At 36.9% G+C, this 16,377-nt stretch overlaps 1 protein-coding gene and 1 pseudogene across 3 annotated transcripts in view; one reads left to right on the forward strand and one right to left on the reverse strand.

Annotated features, from left to right (window-relative positions):
• The window catches only part of NOSTRIN (nitric oxide synthase trafficking), a 115,559-nt gene that overhangs the window by 8,203 nt on the left and 90,979 nt on the right, over window positions 1-16,377 (reverse strand). For all 3 annotated transcript variants that reach the window (XM_074215780.1, XM_074215779.1, XM_074215781.1), the window contains 3 exons: window positions 9,541-9,666; window positions 6,750-6,867; window positions 3,641-3,733 (listed from right to left, as the gene is read on the reverse strand). In XM_074215780.1, coding sequence (XP_074071881.1) covers window positions 3,641-3,733; window positions 6,750-6,867; window positions 9,541-9,666 — 337 coding nt within the window. The remainder of the gene's footprint in view (window positions 1-3,640; window positions 3,734-6,749; window positions 6,868-9,540; window positions 9,667-16,377) is intronic.
• Window positions 1,378-1,851, forward strand: LOC141510205 (large ribosomal subunit protein uL29-like; annotated as a pseudogene).

The raw sequence follows: 16,377 nt of genomic DNA on the forward strand, positions 1-16,377 counted from the left end.
TTCTCATTGGGGGCAGCTAAGTGGCACAGTGGATAGAGCACTGGCCTTGGAATCAGGAGGACCTGAGTTCAAATGTGGCCTCAGATTACCTAGTTGTGTGGCCTTGGGCAAGCCACTTAACCCCATTGCCTTGCAAAAAAAAAAAGTAATTCCCAGTGTTTCTTTCATTCTGCTTCTCAGGAGTCTTTTTTCCTCAGATAGTTGGGGTAAAAGGAATAAGCAGACCTTGCCATTGGGGGCTGTAAAACCTTTGTTGCAACCTTCACCACTGATAGGAAGCATTCCCCATTAGGACTTTTGTTCTTAGGCATGGATAGATAGGATTATATAATCAACAAATTGGACAAATTGACAAATTTATTATGCTATAATTTTTTTAAAACGAAAACCAATGATCAAATAGCGGCCCCACGAACAGTTTCCTTTAGCCAGTTCCAAGCAAATGAATCTGATCTTGGTTTTAGAAAGCATTATGAACTAAGTTTTAAGTGTCATGTTTCCTTACAAGAAAAACAGAAAAATAGGGGTGGCTAGGTGGCGTAGTGGATAAAGCACTGGCCTTGGAGTCAGGAGTACCTGGGTTCAAATCTGGTCTCAGACACTTAATAATAATTACCTAGCTGTTTGGCCTTGGGCAAGCCATTTAACCCCACTTGCCTTGCAAAAAAAAAACACGCCTAAAAAAAAAGAAAAACAAAAATAAACAGTAAATCAACAGGTAAACACAGCCTTATCAGGAAACCACATAGCACAGTCCAGGAGACAGGAGACCTTGATTCAGCCCAAACAAGGACAAGAGTCTCTTATCCTTTATGCTCTGGGCCCTTCCTCAGAGACCAGGTTACCAGGACTAACTATAATTTCAGAGAACCCATGAGATGAGCCATGATGAGCCCAGAGGACCCATGATCACCTCATAGAAGAGGTGATGAACTGCAATGCCGAATGAGAAACTGGGACATGCTTAATAAGAGAATCCATTTTGCTTAACAATGGGTGCTTATCATAAGGGTTTTGTTTTTCTTTTTGGGAATGAGAAGAGGGAGAAAAAAAATCAATGCTTGATAATTGAAAAAGAATTTTTTCCTCAAGTGTCTGTAGCCAGTCTCTCTTGCTTTCTTGCTTCATCTTCTCATTTGAGCTTCACAGTAGACTTCATATACAATCATACTTCTGTTCTATGTATATGAAAATACTCATTTTATTTTAATTTTTAAAATTAACTTTAAAAAAATCTGGAGGGTCAGCTAGGTGGCACAGTGGATCGAGAGCAGCATCCCTGGAATAATTACCTAGCTGTGTGACCTTGGGCAAGTCACCCCATTGCCTTGCAAAAAATATATAGAAATCACAGGAATAAATATAACTTTCCTTAAAATGATAAATAAAGCTCTTTCTCCTCGGAGCCGGTGGTGGAGTCTCTCATCCTTGATCAAGGCAAAAATCAAGGCCAGGGATCTTTGTGGGAAGAAGAAGGAAGAGCTACTTAAGCAATTAGATGATTTAAAGGTGGAACTTTCCCAGTTGAGAGTGGCCAAGGTCACAGGAGGAGATGCATCCAAACTAAGATTGGAGTCGTCCGAAAATCTATTGCCCGGGTCCTGACTGTCATCAACCAGACACAGAAAGAGAACCTCAGGAAATTCTATAAGGGCAAGAAATACAAGCCCCTGGACCTTCGGCCCAAGAAGACCCGTGCCATGCGCCGCAGGCTTAATAAACATGAGGAGAGCCTGAAGACTAAAAAACAGCAGAGGAAAGAACGCCTGTACCCTCTTCGAAAATTTGCTGTTAAGGCATAATTTGTTCAGGTGCTAATAAATAAAAACTTAAAATTGTTTTAAAAATGATAAATAAAACAAATCTAAACATACTATGCCATATTTTATAACGAAAATAAACTAAAATCATTTTTTTTTAAAGTTGGAGATGGGGGGGGAGAAAAAAAAAGAAAAAGACCTGTGGAAATGACGCCTCCCAGCTCATATAGATACTAAGGTAGATCCAGGAGAGAGCCAGGTATTCTGCCTTCCAAGAGTCCTTTATACATACAACTGCCTTCCCCCAACTTCCAGGAAACATTTTGAGCATCAACAAGATAATTCATCAAATGTTTGGTTTTTGTAAAGTCAATAATCCTATTGTTACAATTCAACAGCTGTTTATTAAGTATCTGTTAGACGCTGAATGAGATACAAAGATGAATGACACTCACAGTCCTCCGTTGATAATATAGCTTGTTAAAGAAAAAGTATTAATTCAGGGATCTATAAGGGATGATGTTTCTAAGTCTCTACTAATATCTTTCCCTTCATCCAAGAAATACTGCGGAAAGTTGAACCATTTGCCAGACAGAAACCACAGCCTGACCAGAGTAAGCATGGAGTCAGTTCTTCTGGACCATCAGCACCATTTTCCATCCATCAACAGCATTCCTTTACTGCCTAATGATCTCTCACTGATAAATCCTCCCAGATCTCTGCCCTAGCACTAGTGACACCACCATGGGCAAGAGCAGAATATTTAAAGAAAATACAGGTATTCCATGTCTGGTCTTCCTGCCTTGGCACAAGCCATTTCCCAGGCTGGAACATACGCCCTCCTGCTTCTTAGAATCCTTTCCTTCCTTCAAGCCTGAAGACAAGCACCTCCTTTGATAGAAAATCTTTCCTGAAGGAAATGAATGCCACCAACTGCTAGTGCACTCTCTCTCTCTCTCTCTCTCTCTCTCTCTCTCTCTCTCTCTCTCTCTCTCTCTCAACAACACTCTTAATTCATTTTTGTAGGTAATTTGCTTATCCTCTCAGCGCAATTTCACCAAATGAAGATTTAGCTTTTGCTCTGCAGGGTTATTTTGGGAATTAAGTGAGATGATGTGTATGTATACATTTGAAAACTTTAAAATACTTTAGAGTATTTTACACATACAATACATACACACACATGACATACACATACACATACATTTTTTTCCCCCAATACAAAGTAAGCTTCATGAAGGCAGGAACTACTTCAATTTTCTCTTAATATCCATAGCACTTAACGTGTTGCCTGCACTCAGTAGGAACGTAATAATTGATTGTTAATTGATTATTTTTAACTCCCTTTAAGGCAGATTTAGTCTGCTATAGAATATCTACATGAAACTTTCTAAGCCAAATTAAAATTTTAAATGATGGCAGACTATAGTGGAAAATTCATAGGCTTTGGAATCAGGAGACATGGGCTCTACCCTTGGCTCTGTCATTAGCTCCCCATTTTACCTTGGGCAAGTTACTTTCTAGGTTACCTAGGTTACCTTTCTAACATGAAGAATTTTAATCACCTTTAAAGTCCTTTTGCATTCTGACATTTTAGGAACCTAAGATCTTGGGAGTTCCCATGCATAAAACATATTCCTGAGATTGACCACCAAACACAAGAAATACCAACCCACTGATGGCCTTCATGAAATTCCTTTTCCTTCATAAGCTTAAGGTTACATCCTATGAAAGGTAGGGTTAGCAAATTTGCTCTGATTTTATGAGATGGTCATGAGTTATAGCAGATAATGAGCACTGCACACATAAAGGAAGGTCCTTTGTTGATGGGGTTGTTACTTAAAATAAAGTCCTCTAAATATTTGAATTATGTTTCTTACCTTTTTCCAAATTTAACTCATCAGCTTGTCTGGCTTGAAATGCATATAAGGCTTTGCATGTACCATTACGAGGACTGGTGGTGATTCCTGAAGCTAGAAATATATTTGCAATTACTGCAAGGTTTCATCAGACACAGAGAAATATAGAAGTCTTTGTAATTAAATACCAACATATGCTAGATTTTCAGTCAGCTAAGATTCACAGTTGTGACCTTACTTTGTTCTTCTTCTAGTCTTGACCTGATAGATTTGACCTTGACTCACTGGTCCATCTCATTCAAGCCTTATGCAACCTCACTGTGTGTTCCCTGACTGACCCTCACTTTCTTGGTTCCTCCTCTATAGCAACTGAATTGGGAGAGAAGAAATCATTCAACTAGAACATTAGGATACTTTAAAAGTTTAAATTTTCTCATCTTAACTGGGCTCTCACTGTTGAATGGTGAATCTTTTCTTTTTCTCTAATTGGCCAATACCTTCTCTTCAAGATTTTTATACCATTTTGTTTTGGTAGAAGACCTCTGCTCAGCCTTAATCAAAAAATCAAGGTGAGTTATTCTTCTATTATGCTCTATTTCCTCAAAACTAAATCTACATTATTTTTTGTCTCCTCCCTTGTTCTAATCTCTAAGAAAGAAATGACCTGTCCCTTTGCCAATTCTTTTTCCTGTTCCACTTATACCACTCACTATCTTTTGTCTACTTGAGATCCTTACCCCTTCCATCATTCTCTATTGCATCCACCTCTGTCTCTCAGTGTATCTCTGTCTTTCTATTTCTGTCTCTCATATTCAATCTTTGTAACTACTGGCTTTTTCCATGCTATCCACAAACGACCTTTCCATCTCTTCAAGTTACTATGCTATATGTCTTCTCCCTTTCATAGCCAAATGCTTAGAAAAAAAATATTTATACTTATTGCCTCCACTTCTTAACCTTGCACTCACATTTTAACTCTGGCTTCCACTTCTACCATTTGACTAAAATTCTTATCTCCAAGTTTACCAATGATCTGTTCTATCTCATAGGTTTTTCTCAATCTTTATTCTGCCTAACTTTTCTTTGGCTTTTGACCCACCCTCAGCCCCACAATACCCTCTTCAAACTTGATTTCTATGATGATCCACTCTCCTGGTTCTTATCTGATTTCTCATTCTCAGTTTCTTTTTCCTGGATCACCAACTCTCTCCTGTCTCCTAACTATGGCCATCTGCTAGTCTTTGTTCTGGGCCTTCTTCCTTTTCTGTCTTCACGACTGCATCCATTCTCTTATGTACAATTATCATTTCTGATTGATTCCCAAATCTATTCATTTATTCCTAATATTTCTTATTAATTCCAAGCCTAAATCACCAGTCACCTACTAGATATCTCTACCTAGATGTTCTATAGATATCTCAGACTCAGAATGTCCAAGATGCTGCTTATCATTCCCCCCCACCCTCAAAATCTATAAAATTTCCTTATTTCTCTTGAAGGTACCACCATCCTTCTAATCACCCAAGGTCATAACTTCTTTCTTTCCCCTCATTCCCCCATATCTAGTTAGTTACTAAGTCTTATTGACTTTATTACCATATATCTCTCACATTTACACCTTTTCCTCCTACTCTAATTTAGATGCCCATTACCATTCATCTGGATTATTGCAAAGACATCCTCATTTGTTTCATATCTTTCATTTCCTCCCTTATTCAACCTCTCCTTTATAGCTCTACCAGTATCATCTTTCTCAGTTACAGATGAACCCCCTATTCAAAAATCTGCAATGACTTCCCATTGCTTCTACAATAAAATGCAAATTCAATAACTTGGAATTTAAGCTCTGCTAAAATCTAATTCCATTCAGAATAATTTCTTATTCTTCTTCTCCATTCCATCTATGGAATCATGGCTCCCCACATTCTCATTCCTATTTTTTGGATAGGCTGTTCTGTATATGTGCATATATATATATATATATATATATATATATATATATATATATATATATATATGTATCTGAAATACATTTCTTCCTGACCTTTGCCTTTTGGAATCATTACCTTAGTTTCAATTTAAGAAACATCTTCATGAAGCTCTTACTGTTCTGTACAACTGTTAATATTCTCTTTCTTTTTTATTTTTTTTTACATATTCTCTTTCTCTTCCAATTTTCTTTTATTTCTCTGCTAAATATGTTGTGACCCCCTCCATGAGAATTTAGACTGTAAGAGTGCAGTTTTGTTCTTCTTTGTTCACCAATGTGTGCTGCAGTTTTTCACATCCATTAGACTCTTAACAAGTATTTGTAGAATTAACTTGAAGGAAATTTGACAGTAGCTATAATTTTATAGCAGTTATAATTTTAAGGTTTTAACAATATTACAGTAGCTATAATTTTATAGTAGGTATAATTTCAAGGTTTTATAGTATGGAATGAAATTTTAAAAGACATATTTCCCACATTAACTCATTGTATATTGATTAGATAATTTGTATGTTACTTACATGATTACGCAAGGAAAAATATTCTAGACATGCCACAGGCTTACCTGAAGAAATATCACAGGGCATGCAGCTTTCATTCTTGTGTCACTTGAGTGCCACTGTTTTTCAGCTACTATATCATGTTTCAGTGAGTTGTGAAAATCCTAGTGTATGTTGTTCTGTTTTTCTTCCTTTCCTTTTGCCAGATTTTAGCCAGGAGAATGGGGAAACATGGTTGTCATAACCATACTTTAAAGAAGGAAAAATGGCTAGTATGTTTATCAGAAAGAGGGTGGTTAGAAGGTATGGATTGGCAATTATGGAGAAAAGGGGTTATGTGGAGAAGATGTCCATTTTGACCTCAAATGTGGTTGAGACAAAATAGTATAGATAATTGAGGAAAATCTTGGAGCAAAAGCTCCAAACAACTATTTGGTAGTGCTGTACTGGCAGTGGTAGTAACCACCCAGCTCCCAGAATAAGGTGTGTATCAGATGACACACAAAGCTTCTGTATGATGTTAAATATTTTTCTGGAATTATCCCCTTTATCTGACATAGATATATATTTTGATTTTTATTATTTTAGCCTTTGTTTGATTTTAACCTGTAATCAATGTAAGTATTAAATATAAATTTACCTAAGGATAGAGATTCTGGGTTTTTGAACTGTTCACTGGGAGATGTTCTTATCACGGCATTCTCTAATCTCTTCATCATAAAAGGACGTGTTATTTTTATTGAACTATGTGTTTGATCCTGTCAATAAAAAATAATTAATAAAAATATTTGTGATTATTTACTGTCATTATAAACTTGAAATTAGATAAAAATAATCATTTTAAAATAATTTTCTGAATAATTTATACCCTATTCCTTAGCATGCTAATAATAATAATAGCTAGCATTTATTGGCATGTTAATGTTTACAAAATGCTTAACATGTATTCTCATTTCATGCACTCATCTTATGTTCACAACAACCCTGTGAAGTAGGTGCTATTGTGATCTTCGAGTTACAGGTGAGGAAACTGAGACAGAGAGAAGTTAAATTACATGTCCAGGATTACATAGCTTGTATTTGAGAAAGGATTTGAAGCCAGGTCTTCCAAACTACAGATACAAAAATTTTATCCGCTGGGCTACCTCTCATGTGAAATGTTTAGTATACTACCGAATGATACCATGCAATTTTTCTTCTGATATTATAATTCCAGAATTTTCAAAATTATACCATTTTACAGCCAATGTTCATAACTCTGATCTCCATGTGAAATCTATAAAATCTTAATATGTTTGATACAAATTCAACTTTAAAGGACTTTTAAGTAATTCTTAAGGGTTGTGAATATGTATATAGGATTTAGGGTAAGATGCAGACTGGGCAGCACAAAAAGGAAAATGATTACCTTGGAATAAGTGCTCAGAGTATAGTTACAGTACTCTTTTCTGCTATGTACCAGAAAGAGAGGCACCCTTGTGGTTCAGTGGGCAGAACATGGGGCTTGGGGTCAGGAGACTATTGCTGCTGTTCAGTTGTGTTCAACTCTTAGTGACCTCTTAGACCATATCATGCCAATACTGGCAATGGGATTTTCTTGGTAAAAACGGTGGAGTGGTTTGCCATTTCCTTCTCCAGTTCATTTTACAGATGAGAAAATTGAGGCAAAAACTGTTAAGTGACTTACTCAGATGGATTTGAACTCAGGTCTCCCTGACTTCAGGTCCAGCTATATCCACTGAGACTATCAAGCTGCATCTCTTTCTAATCAGGAATTCAGGAAGACCTGAGTTCAAATTTGACCTCAGATATAAGCTGTGTGATTCAGGACAAGTCTGTTAGCCTATCTTTGCCTCAGTTTCCTCAGCTAAAAAATGAACTTGGTAGTTGCTGGGCATACTATAGCTTCTTGGAGCCATAGTGGGTAAGGTGGATACAAAGGTGAATAAGTTGTCTTTAAAAAGAACTTAGCAAGTCCTCACACCAGAGATGCTGATCCTCCTATTCACTCCAGTATGTCTATATAGAAGCTTGAAAAGGCACTTCACAGATATATTTTATATTATATACAATATATATGTATGTATGTATGTATGTATATATGTATGTATGTATTTGGGTGACATCTTCCACTAAAGTCTTCTTCGAGTACCTCATCGTGATGTTGGAGATGACCCTGACATCTTAGAGCTTAACTCATTCCAGCATGAATTCAGTCAAGGTGCTTACCAAGCTGAAATGACTTTGTGTATCTGGAGGACCACTGCAATTAAATGTCGAGTTAATCATCACTAGATAGTTTCCAATAACTGCTTGAAACCATCTCTTACAGAATGGAAGGATTGTGAGAGGTAGGGTGTGAGAGTTCCTATGCTGATGAAAGTATGATTCTCTTCAGATATTAAAGTCCTTGTGTTCATAGGTAGCCATGACATCTTAAAGTGATGTAAATATATGTCTAATTAATTTGAAGTGCTCAGATGTATATGGATAATTTAAGTGAATCAGTTAATAGCTTAAATAAAATTTAAGGAAGAATTGTTTAGCCTTCTTAAGAGGGAATTCAAGCAACCCATTTTTAAGCACCTAAAATAATTTAGCAGTACCAATTTGTTGCACCTCTGACACTAGGTGAGTGACTACTTGAGCCTCAGTTTCCTTATCTGTAAAACAGGCACATTTTTTTACCTACTTTGAATAGGATAATGTTTGTAAAATGTTTTGCAAACTTTAAATGTGATCAAAATATCAGTTGTTATTAAACAATATATTCTTTTATCTTATTGTGAAAGTGAGTTCAGTAGGATTACTACTTAGTCATAGTTTGTTGGTGGTAGTTCTTATAATCACTGAAAGGAATAAAAGAGTAGTAAAAAAATGCTATATCAATTGTATTCTTTACATATAATTCATGCCATATTATCTACTCCATACTTTGTTTTTCTTTTTCTTTTTTTTTTTTTTTTTTTTAGGTTTTTGCAAGGCAAACAGGGTTAAGTGGCTTGCTCAAGGCCACATGGCTAGGTAATTTTTAAGTGTCTGAGACCGGATTTGAACCTAGGTACTCCTGACTCCAGGGCCGGTGCTTTATCCACTACACCACTTAACCGCCCCCATTCCATTCTTATATTTTTAATTAATCAAATTTAACTGTATAATAAAAGATGGATTTTTTTGTTGTTGTGAAAATTGAAGTAAATTGATTACTCTTTCAACTCAGTAACCTGAATTTCTTCCCACTCCCAATGCCAATATACCATGACTTTGATCTCTTGGATTCTATGATTCTATGACTCCATAAGCCATGGTGCCTCAGTTCTTCTTTTTCTAAGATTTTACATTAAATTAGCAACCTAGCAGTTCCATTGCCTGGTCATTACTTTAACATGCTCCTACTAATTCAGTATTTATCCTAGATATAGGAGTCTTACCTTCTCTTTCCATGTGGAAATAAAATTGCTGCAAGGATGTGTTGGTTTAGGCTTCTGCTCCAGGTCAGCCAATACTGATGACAATTTGAAGAAGTTGGCTTGCAGAAGATCTAGTTTCAGGTTAGTCTACAGAAACATCATTTAGTTATTGTTAAGATGACATTATTTGGAGAATGAAAGAGAAATAGAAGAGCTTTCACAAGTAAAGAGTGGGCATTCAATTTTTCCATAATGTTACATTTTCATCCATCTTTGACATTTTTATCATAGCTTTCACTTGCCTCTCCCACCATTATATCTACCATTGGTTAGAACCTTAAGATATTTAAGTGGCACAGTGGATAGGGTACTAGGCCTGTGATCTTGAGCAAATTTCTTAACCTCAGTTTCCCCATATACATAACGTGGTTAGTGACAACACCTACCTCCCATGGTTGGTTGTAAGGATCAAATGCGATAACATTTAAAAAGCACTCAATACAGTCCTTGCATGACATATCATTGGGGTAATGAAAATGTTGACTATTATTATTATTATTGTTAAAGTTTGTCTACAGTTTCATATATAAGGACCACAGTTTCATAGCTCTCAGAGGGAATTGGAATTTTTCAAAGAAAGCAAAAGATAGGTTTCTTACATATTTATGTACCATCTCCAGAAATTAGGACAAAAAGTATTATGTATTATGAATGATCAATAAATATTCATTGAACTGAATTGACCAAACCAAAACAAGACAAACAGGTGACTTGTCCAAGGTCAGTCAGTCTAGCTATTAAGTCTATAGGATTGCAAAAAAGTCAGACACACATGAATAGCAACAATAACAAATGACCTGTAGTCTACTTTTGCAGTACATGAAAAATTTAGTAACAAGTGTTTCTGCAACTTGTATTAGCTTATTTTCTAGTGCGTGAGATGCAGAGGTTGTTGTTTTGTTTTGTTTTCCAAAAAACATTAGGTTTGTGGATAAGTGAATTGAAATTATCCTGACCCTGCAATAGCACCCCCGGTGAGAGAGATTCAAGCTCTGTACAATGGATTAAAGGCACCCAGCCATACTATCTAACCAATTCCATCATAGAATAATTGAAACTGCTTTTACTTAGGTTATCAAACAATAAAAACCTGCAGCTACACCAGCAGGGCCTCTTAGGCATATTGGATGTCATTAGGTATTACGCAAAGCAAGCAAAATGGGCAAAGAGAAGCTGGACTCATCTGAAATGCTGCTAAAATATTTTCTTTTTTCCAAGAAGCCTTCCCAGAATAACCCAACAAGCTCTAATCACTCTGAACCCTCCATTCCTCCCAAGGCACTAACACATCTCAGTGTAGCTCCAATTAGCTTTCATTCTGTAATCTTCTCATAAATGATTCATGTGGAAGAGGTCAAATGGGGGAATGGGCAGAAAACTGAGCTTCAAGCCAGGAAGATCTGGGTTCAGATGCTGAAGCTGTGTGACTCTAAATAAATCATTGGAAAGTCAACACTCTAAAAATCTTAATTGCAGAAGAGTTGCCAATCTGCATTGGTAGAGGATCTTTACTCAGTCTAATGAAATCCCAGATTCAGGCCAAGTATGAGCCATATATATGAAAAATTATTTAGGGGCATTTAGACCTTTCCAGGATCCTCAGATCACATCACATGGATGACTGCCTCTGCCCCTTGCTCAAATATGAAGTCACAAAATGTTGATAACTGACTGACTAGGAATTTACAATCAAATCGATCTGACCGGATACAATCCACCTAGTGTCTGTAGAACATAATGCCAGGCAAAGTCTAGATAATAACAATTCTATTACTTAGATTTAGAGTGCTTGTCTTACAACAACCTTGGAACTAGGTGAGGGCAGGGATAGATGAAGAAACTGAGATTCTTCGGGATTAAGTGGCTGATCCCAGGTGCCTCATCTTTTCAAGATACAATGCTAACACAAGGAATTTACCATTTAGTAAAGCAGATAAGACACAGACTATTATAAAATACAAAACTAAATGTCAAGAGCATTAGAGAGTTATAAGACAAAGGGTGTGTGTGTGTGTGTGTGTGTGTGTGTGTGTGTGTGTGTGTGTGTTGGAAGGGAGTACAGGTCTGTGGAATCAGGGGATGGAGATAGCATCCTGCAGGAGGTGGCATTTGAGTGGGTGGGTAGAAGAAACAGAAATTCAACAGGTGGAGAAAGGAAGAGAGAGTATTTCAGGTATTGAGGAAAACCTGAGGAGCAGTTAGGTGGCATAGTGGATAGAAAATTGACCCTGGCATCAGGAGGACCTGAGTTCAAATATGAGTTCAGACACTAGATACTTATTAGCTGTGTGATCTTGAGCAAGTCATTTAATCCCATTGCCCAAAAAATGTCAGGGGGGGGATAGAGAAAAAGAGAGAGAGAGAGAGAGAGAGAGAGAGGGAGAGAGAGAGGGAGAGAGAGAGAGAGAGAGAGAGAGAGAGAGAGAGAGAGAGAGAGAGAGAGAGAGGAAAATCTGAACAAAGATAGATGGCACATTCAAACCACTTGGAGTTTGCCTTAAGTGCTGAGTGCATGGGGGGTGGGGGGTGGAAGGGCAATCTGGATGGTATAGAAAGGTGATATCAATTTGTGGAAGGCCTTGAATAGCAGGCATAGAAATCTGAACTTCATTGGGTAGGCTGAAAGGAGGTACTGAAAACTGAGCACAGGAATCATTTGGTAGCTGTCTAGAAGAGGGATAAGAACATTAATAATATGTTAAAATGTCTTATTGGGAAGGGTCTACAATAGCACAGGCAGTTGCAAAGGCTAATTCTGGGAGTGGTGATAATGAGGAGAGAATAGATGTGAGAGATGTGGCAGAAATCAAAATGGCAGAACTGATTGAAAATGAAAAATGAAGAGGAGTTCAGGGTCCAGATCCTAAGGTAGCAAATGGGAGAAACAATGAATGGTGGTGTCACAGAAAGAAATAATGAACAGAAGGAAGGCTGGGCCTAAGGAAAACAAAAATGAACCCTTTCTTGGACATGTGGAATTAGAGGGTTGGGGCTATACATGAGAAATTCAAGTGAGTGTTCTGAAGACAGATGAAGATGGAAATATGGGTTTAAAAGTCAAAATAATAGCCTACATTTGTACAGAACTTAAAATTTGCAAAGCACTTTGTGAATATTACATCATTTGATCCTTACAATAATTTTGGGAAGTAGGTACTATTATTATTCCCATTTTACAGATAAGAAAAACTTAGGCTGAAAGGATAAATGACTTGCCCTGCATTGCACTGAATTTACAGAATAATTGTCTAAGGTAGGATTTTGAACTCATCTTCTTACTCCAAGGCCAATACAACATTCATAATGCCAAGCTACATTATCTATTCTACATAGAGGTAACAGGTGAAGAATCTACTGAGAATGTGATTAGCAAATGATAGTGTGCCTATAGAGAAAAGAAGGTCTAAAACTTGAATGTTAGCAAAAATTATTATTAGTCACAGTCATGTCTGACTCATTTTGATCCCTATTTGGGGTTTTCTTGGCAAAGATACTGGAGTGATTTGCCATTTCCTTCTACAGTTCATTTGATAGATGAGGAAACAAAGGCAAACAGGGTTAAGTGACTTATCCAGAGTCACCTAAGCTATTAAGTATCTGAGACCTCAGTCCTTTTGACTTCAGATTTGGCTCTCTATCCATTGAAACAGCTAGCAATAGTAAGGGTCAAGGAAAATTATGAGGAATCAGTGGGAAAAAAGCAGAGGAGTGTCAGGGAAGATAGAAAAACCAGGAGAATATAATGTAACTTAAGCCCAGCAATTAAGTAGCATATAGCAGAAGCAGCTAGGTGGACATGGTGAATAGAATGGGGGGGGGGGCCTAGAGTCAGAAAGACCGATTAGCAATCCAGAGGACCTGAAGTTTATGAGAAAAAAATTCAATGAAGAAGTTGGCAATTAAATCCATGACGATTCATTTGGACAAACCAAAAAATTCTTAGTTGCTTTCCATTTGAGAGAGAGAAAGTGGGAGAGAAAGAGAGAGAGAGTGAGAGAGAGTGAGAGAACAGGGACAGAAAAAGAAAGGGCGATAGAGAAAGAGACATAGGAGAAGAAATGAAAAACAGATGGACAGATATATTGTTGAAAAATGATGAAAACTTTGGGAAGAAGTGAACTCTCTATCTTAAGAATTTGTAATACAAAAGGGAAAGAAAATTAGGCATAATCTGAAATGTGCCTTATGTTTTTCTAGAGCAGATTTTAAAGAGGTAACAGAAAGGATAGGTAGGATGCCATGGCCTAAAAATCCTACAAGGGTAGTCTGTCTAAGGGAAGTCTGTACAAGTAGCTTTCAAGAATGAAATTTTGATGTCAAAGAGATCCAATACTGATGAGGAAGAGAAGAGCAAGTTGTCTAAAGAAAATAATGTTTATACACAAAAAAGTCACTGACCAACTTAGATTTTAAAAAGAAATGTGCAGTAGTTGGGAGCGAGGTGAGGTTATGCAGACCAATGATGTTCTTCAACCATTTCAGTTGTGTCTGACTCTTCATGATCCCATTTGGGGGCAAAGATATTGAAGTGGTTTGCCATTGCCTTCTCCAGCTCATTTTACAAATGAGGAAACTGAGGCAAATGGGGTTAAGTGACTTATCCAGGGTCACAGTCAGTAAATATTTACAGTCACATTTGAACTCAAGAAGAGGAATCTTCCTGACTCCAGGTCCAGCCACTGTGCCACCTAGCTTAATAACTGATATTTATGTAATTCTTTAAGGTTGGCAAAGCAATCATTTCATTGGATCCTCACAACAACAATGAAAGATAAATACTATCATTATCTGCATTTTTTAGAAGAGGAACCTGAGGCTAAAAGAGGTTTAAAGGGACAGCTAGGCAGCTCAGTGGAGAGAGTACTGGCCCTGGAGTCCGGAGGACTTGAGTTTAAATCCAGCCTCAGACACTTACTAATTACCTAGCTGTGTGACCTTGGGCAAGTCATTTAATCACACTGCCTTGCAAACAAAAAAAAAGGAGGTTTAAGTGATTTATCCCAGTAAATGTCTATTTTGAACTCAGAGTTTCTTGTCTTTAGATCTAGCACTTTCCAACGGAACACCTAGAAAAGCATGATATGCTTCTTTAAGAATGGTTATCAGAGGGACCACTAGATGGCACAGTGGATAGAGCACCAGCCCTGGAGTCAGGCAGACTTCAGTTCAAATTTAATCTCAGACACTTAATTACTTAGCTGTGTGACCTCGGGCAAGTCACTTAATTCCATTGTCTTGCAAAACAAACAAACAAAGAAAAAAGCAAAAACAACCCCCCCCAAATAAAAAAAAAGAATAGTTGTCAGAGGTTCTAGAACTCAGGATGAGCTAAAACTAAAGAGAAAAGCCAAAGTCAGTGAAAAAAAAATTTTTAAACTACATTGGAACAAAATGGAGGGTTAAATAAGGAATAGGTTAGGGGTGTGCTGGAGTCAGCTCATACCAGCTCTCAGAGTCAATGTTAAATTTTCAATGTGAGCATTTATATCTCAGAAATTGCCAAACACTACAAATCAGGACTTGATTTATCATTTTGTTGATTGTCTAGACTTAAGAAAGCGATAGAGAAAGTGTAAATGATGCAGATTAAATGTTAAAAGTGTATTTTCCATTCTTTTTTTGGATAGTAGGCTGTTAAATATTTGCCAGTACACTCCTGCATAAGACCTTTTGCTAGTAATGAAAGAGAAAATAATGGCAAAATATGGAGAAAAAGTAGAGCTGCTCAACTCTTGGTTTTATTTCTGTTTTCTCTATCAAAGAAAATCATTTTGACCTGGGAAGGAAAATATATACATATACATATATATATTTAAAGGGAAATAAATATCTAAGTTAAATAAGAGGATAGTAAGAGAATACTAAATATCATGACTGAGATGCAATAACTAGCCTCAAATGAATTATATACTAATAGGTAGTGAATGAATTGAATGTGATTGGGGAAGCATCATTAATGAACTTTGAAAGATTGTGTAAGATGAGATTGTTTGCTGCCTTGGAGGTGAGAGGAGGGAAAGGAGAGTGGTAGAAAACTGTGGAATTCATAAAATTGCAAATGGATAAATACTGAAAACTATCTTTGCATGTAAATGAAAATTAAATTAAATTAAATTACTTTTAAAAAGCAATTGTGTGGGATGGGAATGGTGGAACAGGACTAGAATGAGGCCAGTTTTCAAAATTGGGAAGAGGACAGAATCTGCAAGCTATAAAGCAGTATGCTGAACTTTGCTTCCTGACAAATTTCTGTAACATATTTTTAAAAGGGAGAAACTAGGTGGTGCAGCAGATAGAGAACTAGCCCTGTAGTCAGGAGGAACTAAATTCAAATCTGGCCTTAGACATTTAATGATTACCTAGCTGTGTGACCATGGGCAAGTCACTTAACCCCACTGCCTTGCAAAAACCCCAAAAAGAGAAAAAATTTTATTAAAGGATAAGTGAGTGGACATCTAATCAAGGAAAATGATGGCCAAAAAAACAACTTGATTATTCTTATCAATAATGAAACACATCAGAATAACATCATTGCATTTCCCCCTTCTTTAGCACATTTTACATTAGAGGAAACTGAAGTAAACAGGTTTAAGTGACTTGCCCAGAGTCATACAATCTAGCAATTGTCTGAGATCAGATTTGAATTTAGGAAGATGAGTCTTCCTGATTCCACTCAAAGCACCCTATTCACTGTGCCACCTAGTTACCCTAAATAGTTTGCATCAACATTTTATTTTTGTTATTTTTTGTTTTATCTAAGGCAATGAGGTTAAGTGACTTGACCAGGGTCACACAGCT

The sequence above is a fragment of the Macrotis lagotis genome, chromosome 1, assembly GCF_037893015.1.
Source record: "Macrotis lagotis isolate mMagLag1 chromosome 1, bilby.v1.9.chrom.fasta, whole genome shotgun sequence".
Taxonomy (NCBI): domain Eukaryota; kingdom Metazoa; phylum Chordata; class Mammalia; order Peramelemorphia; family Peramelidae; genus Macrotis; species Macrotis lagotis.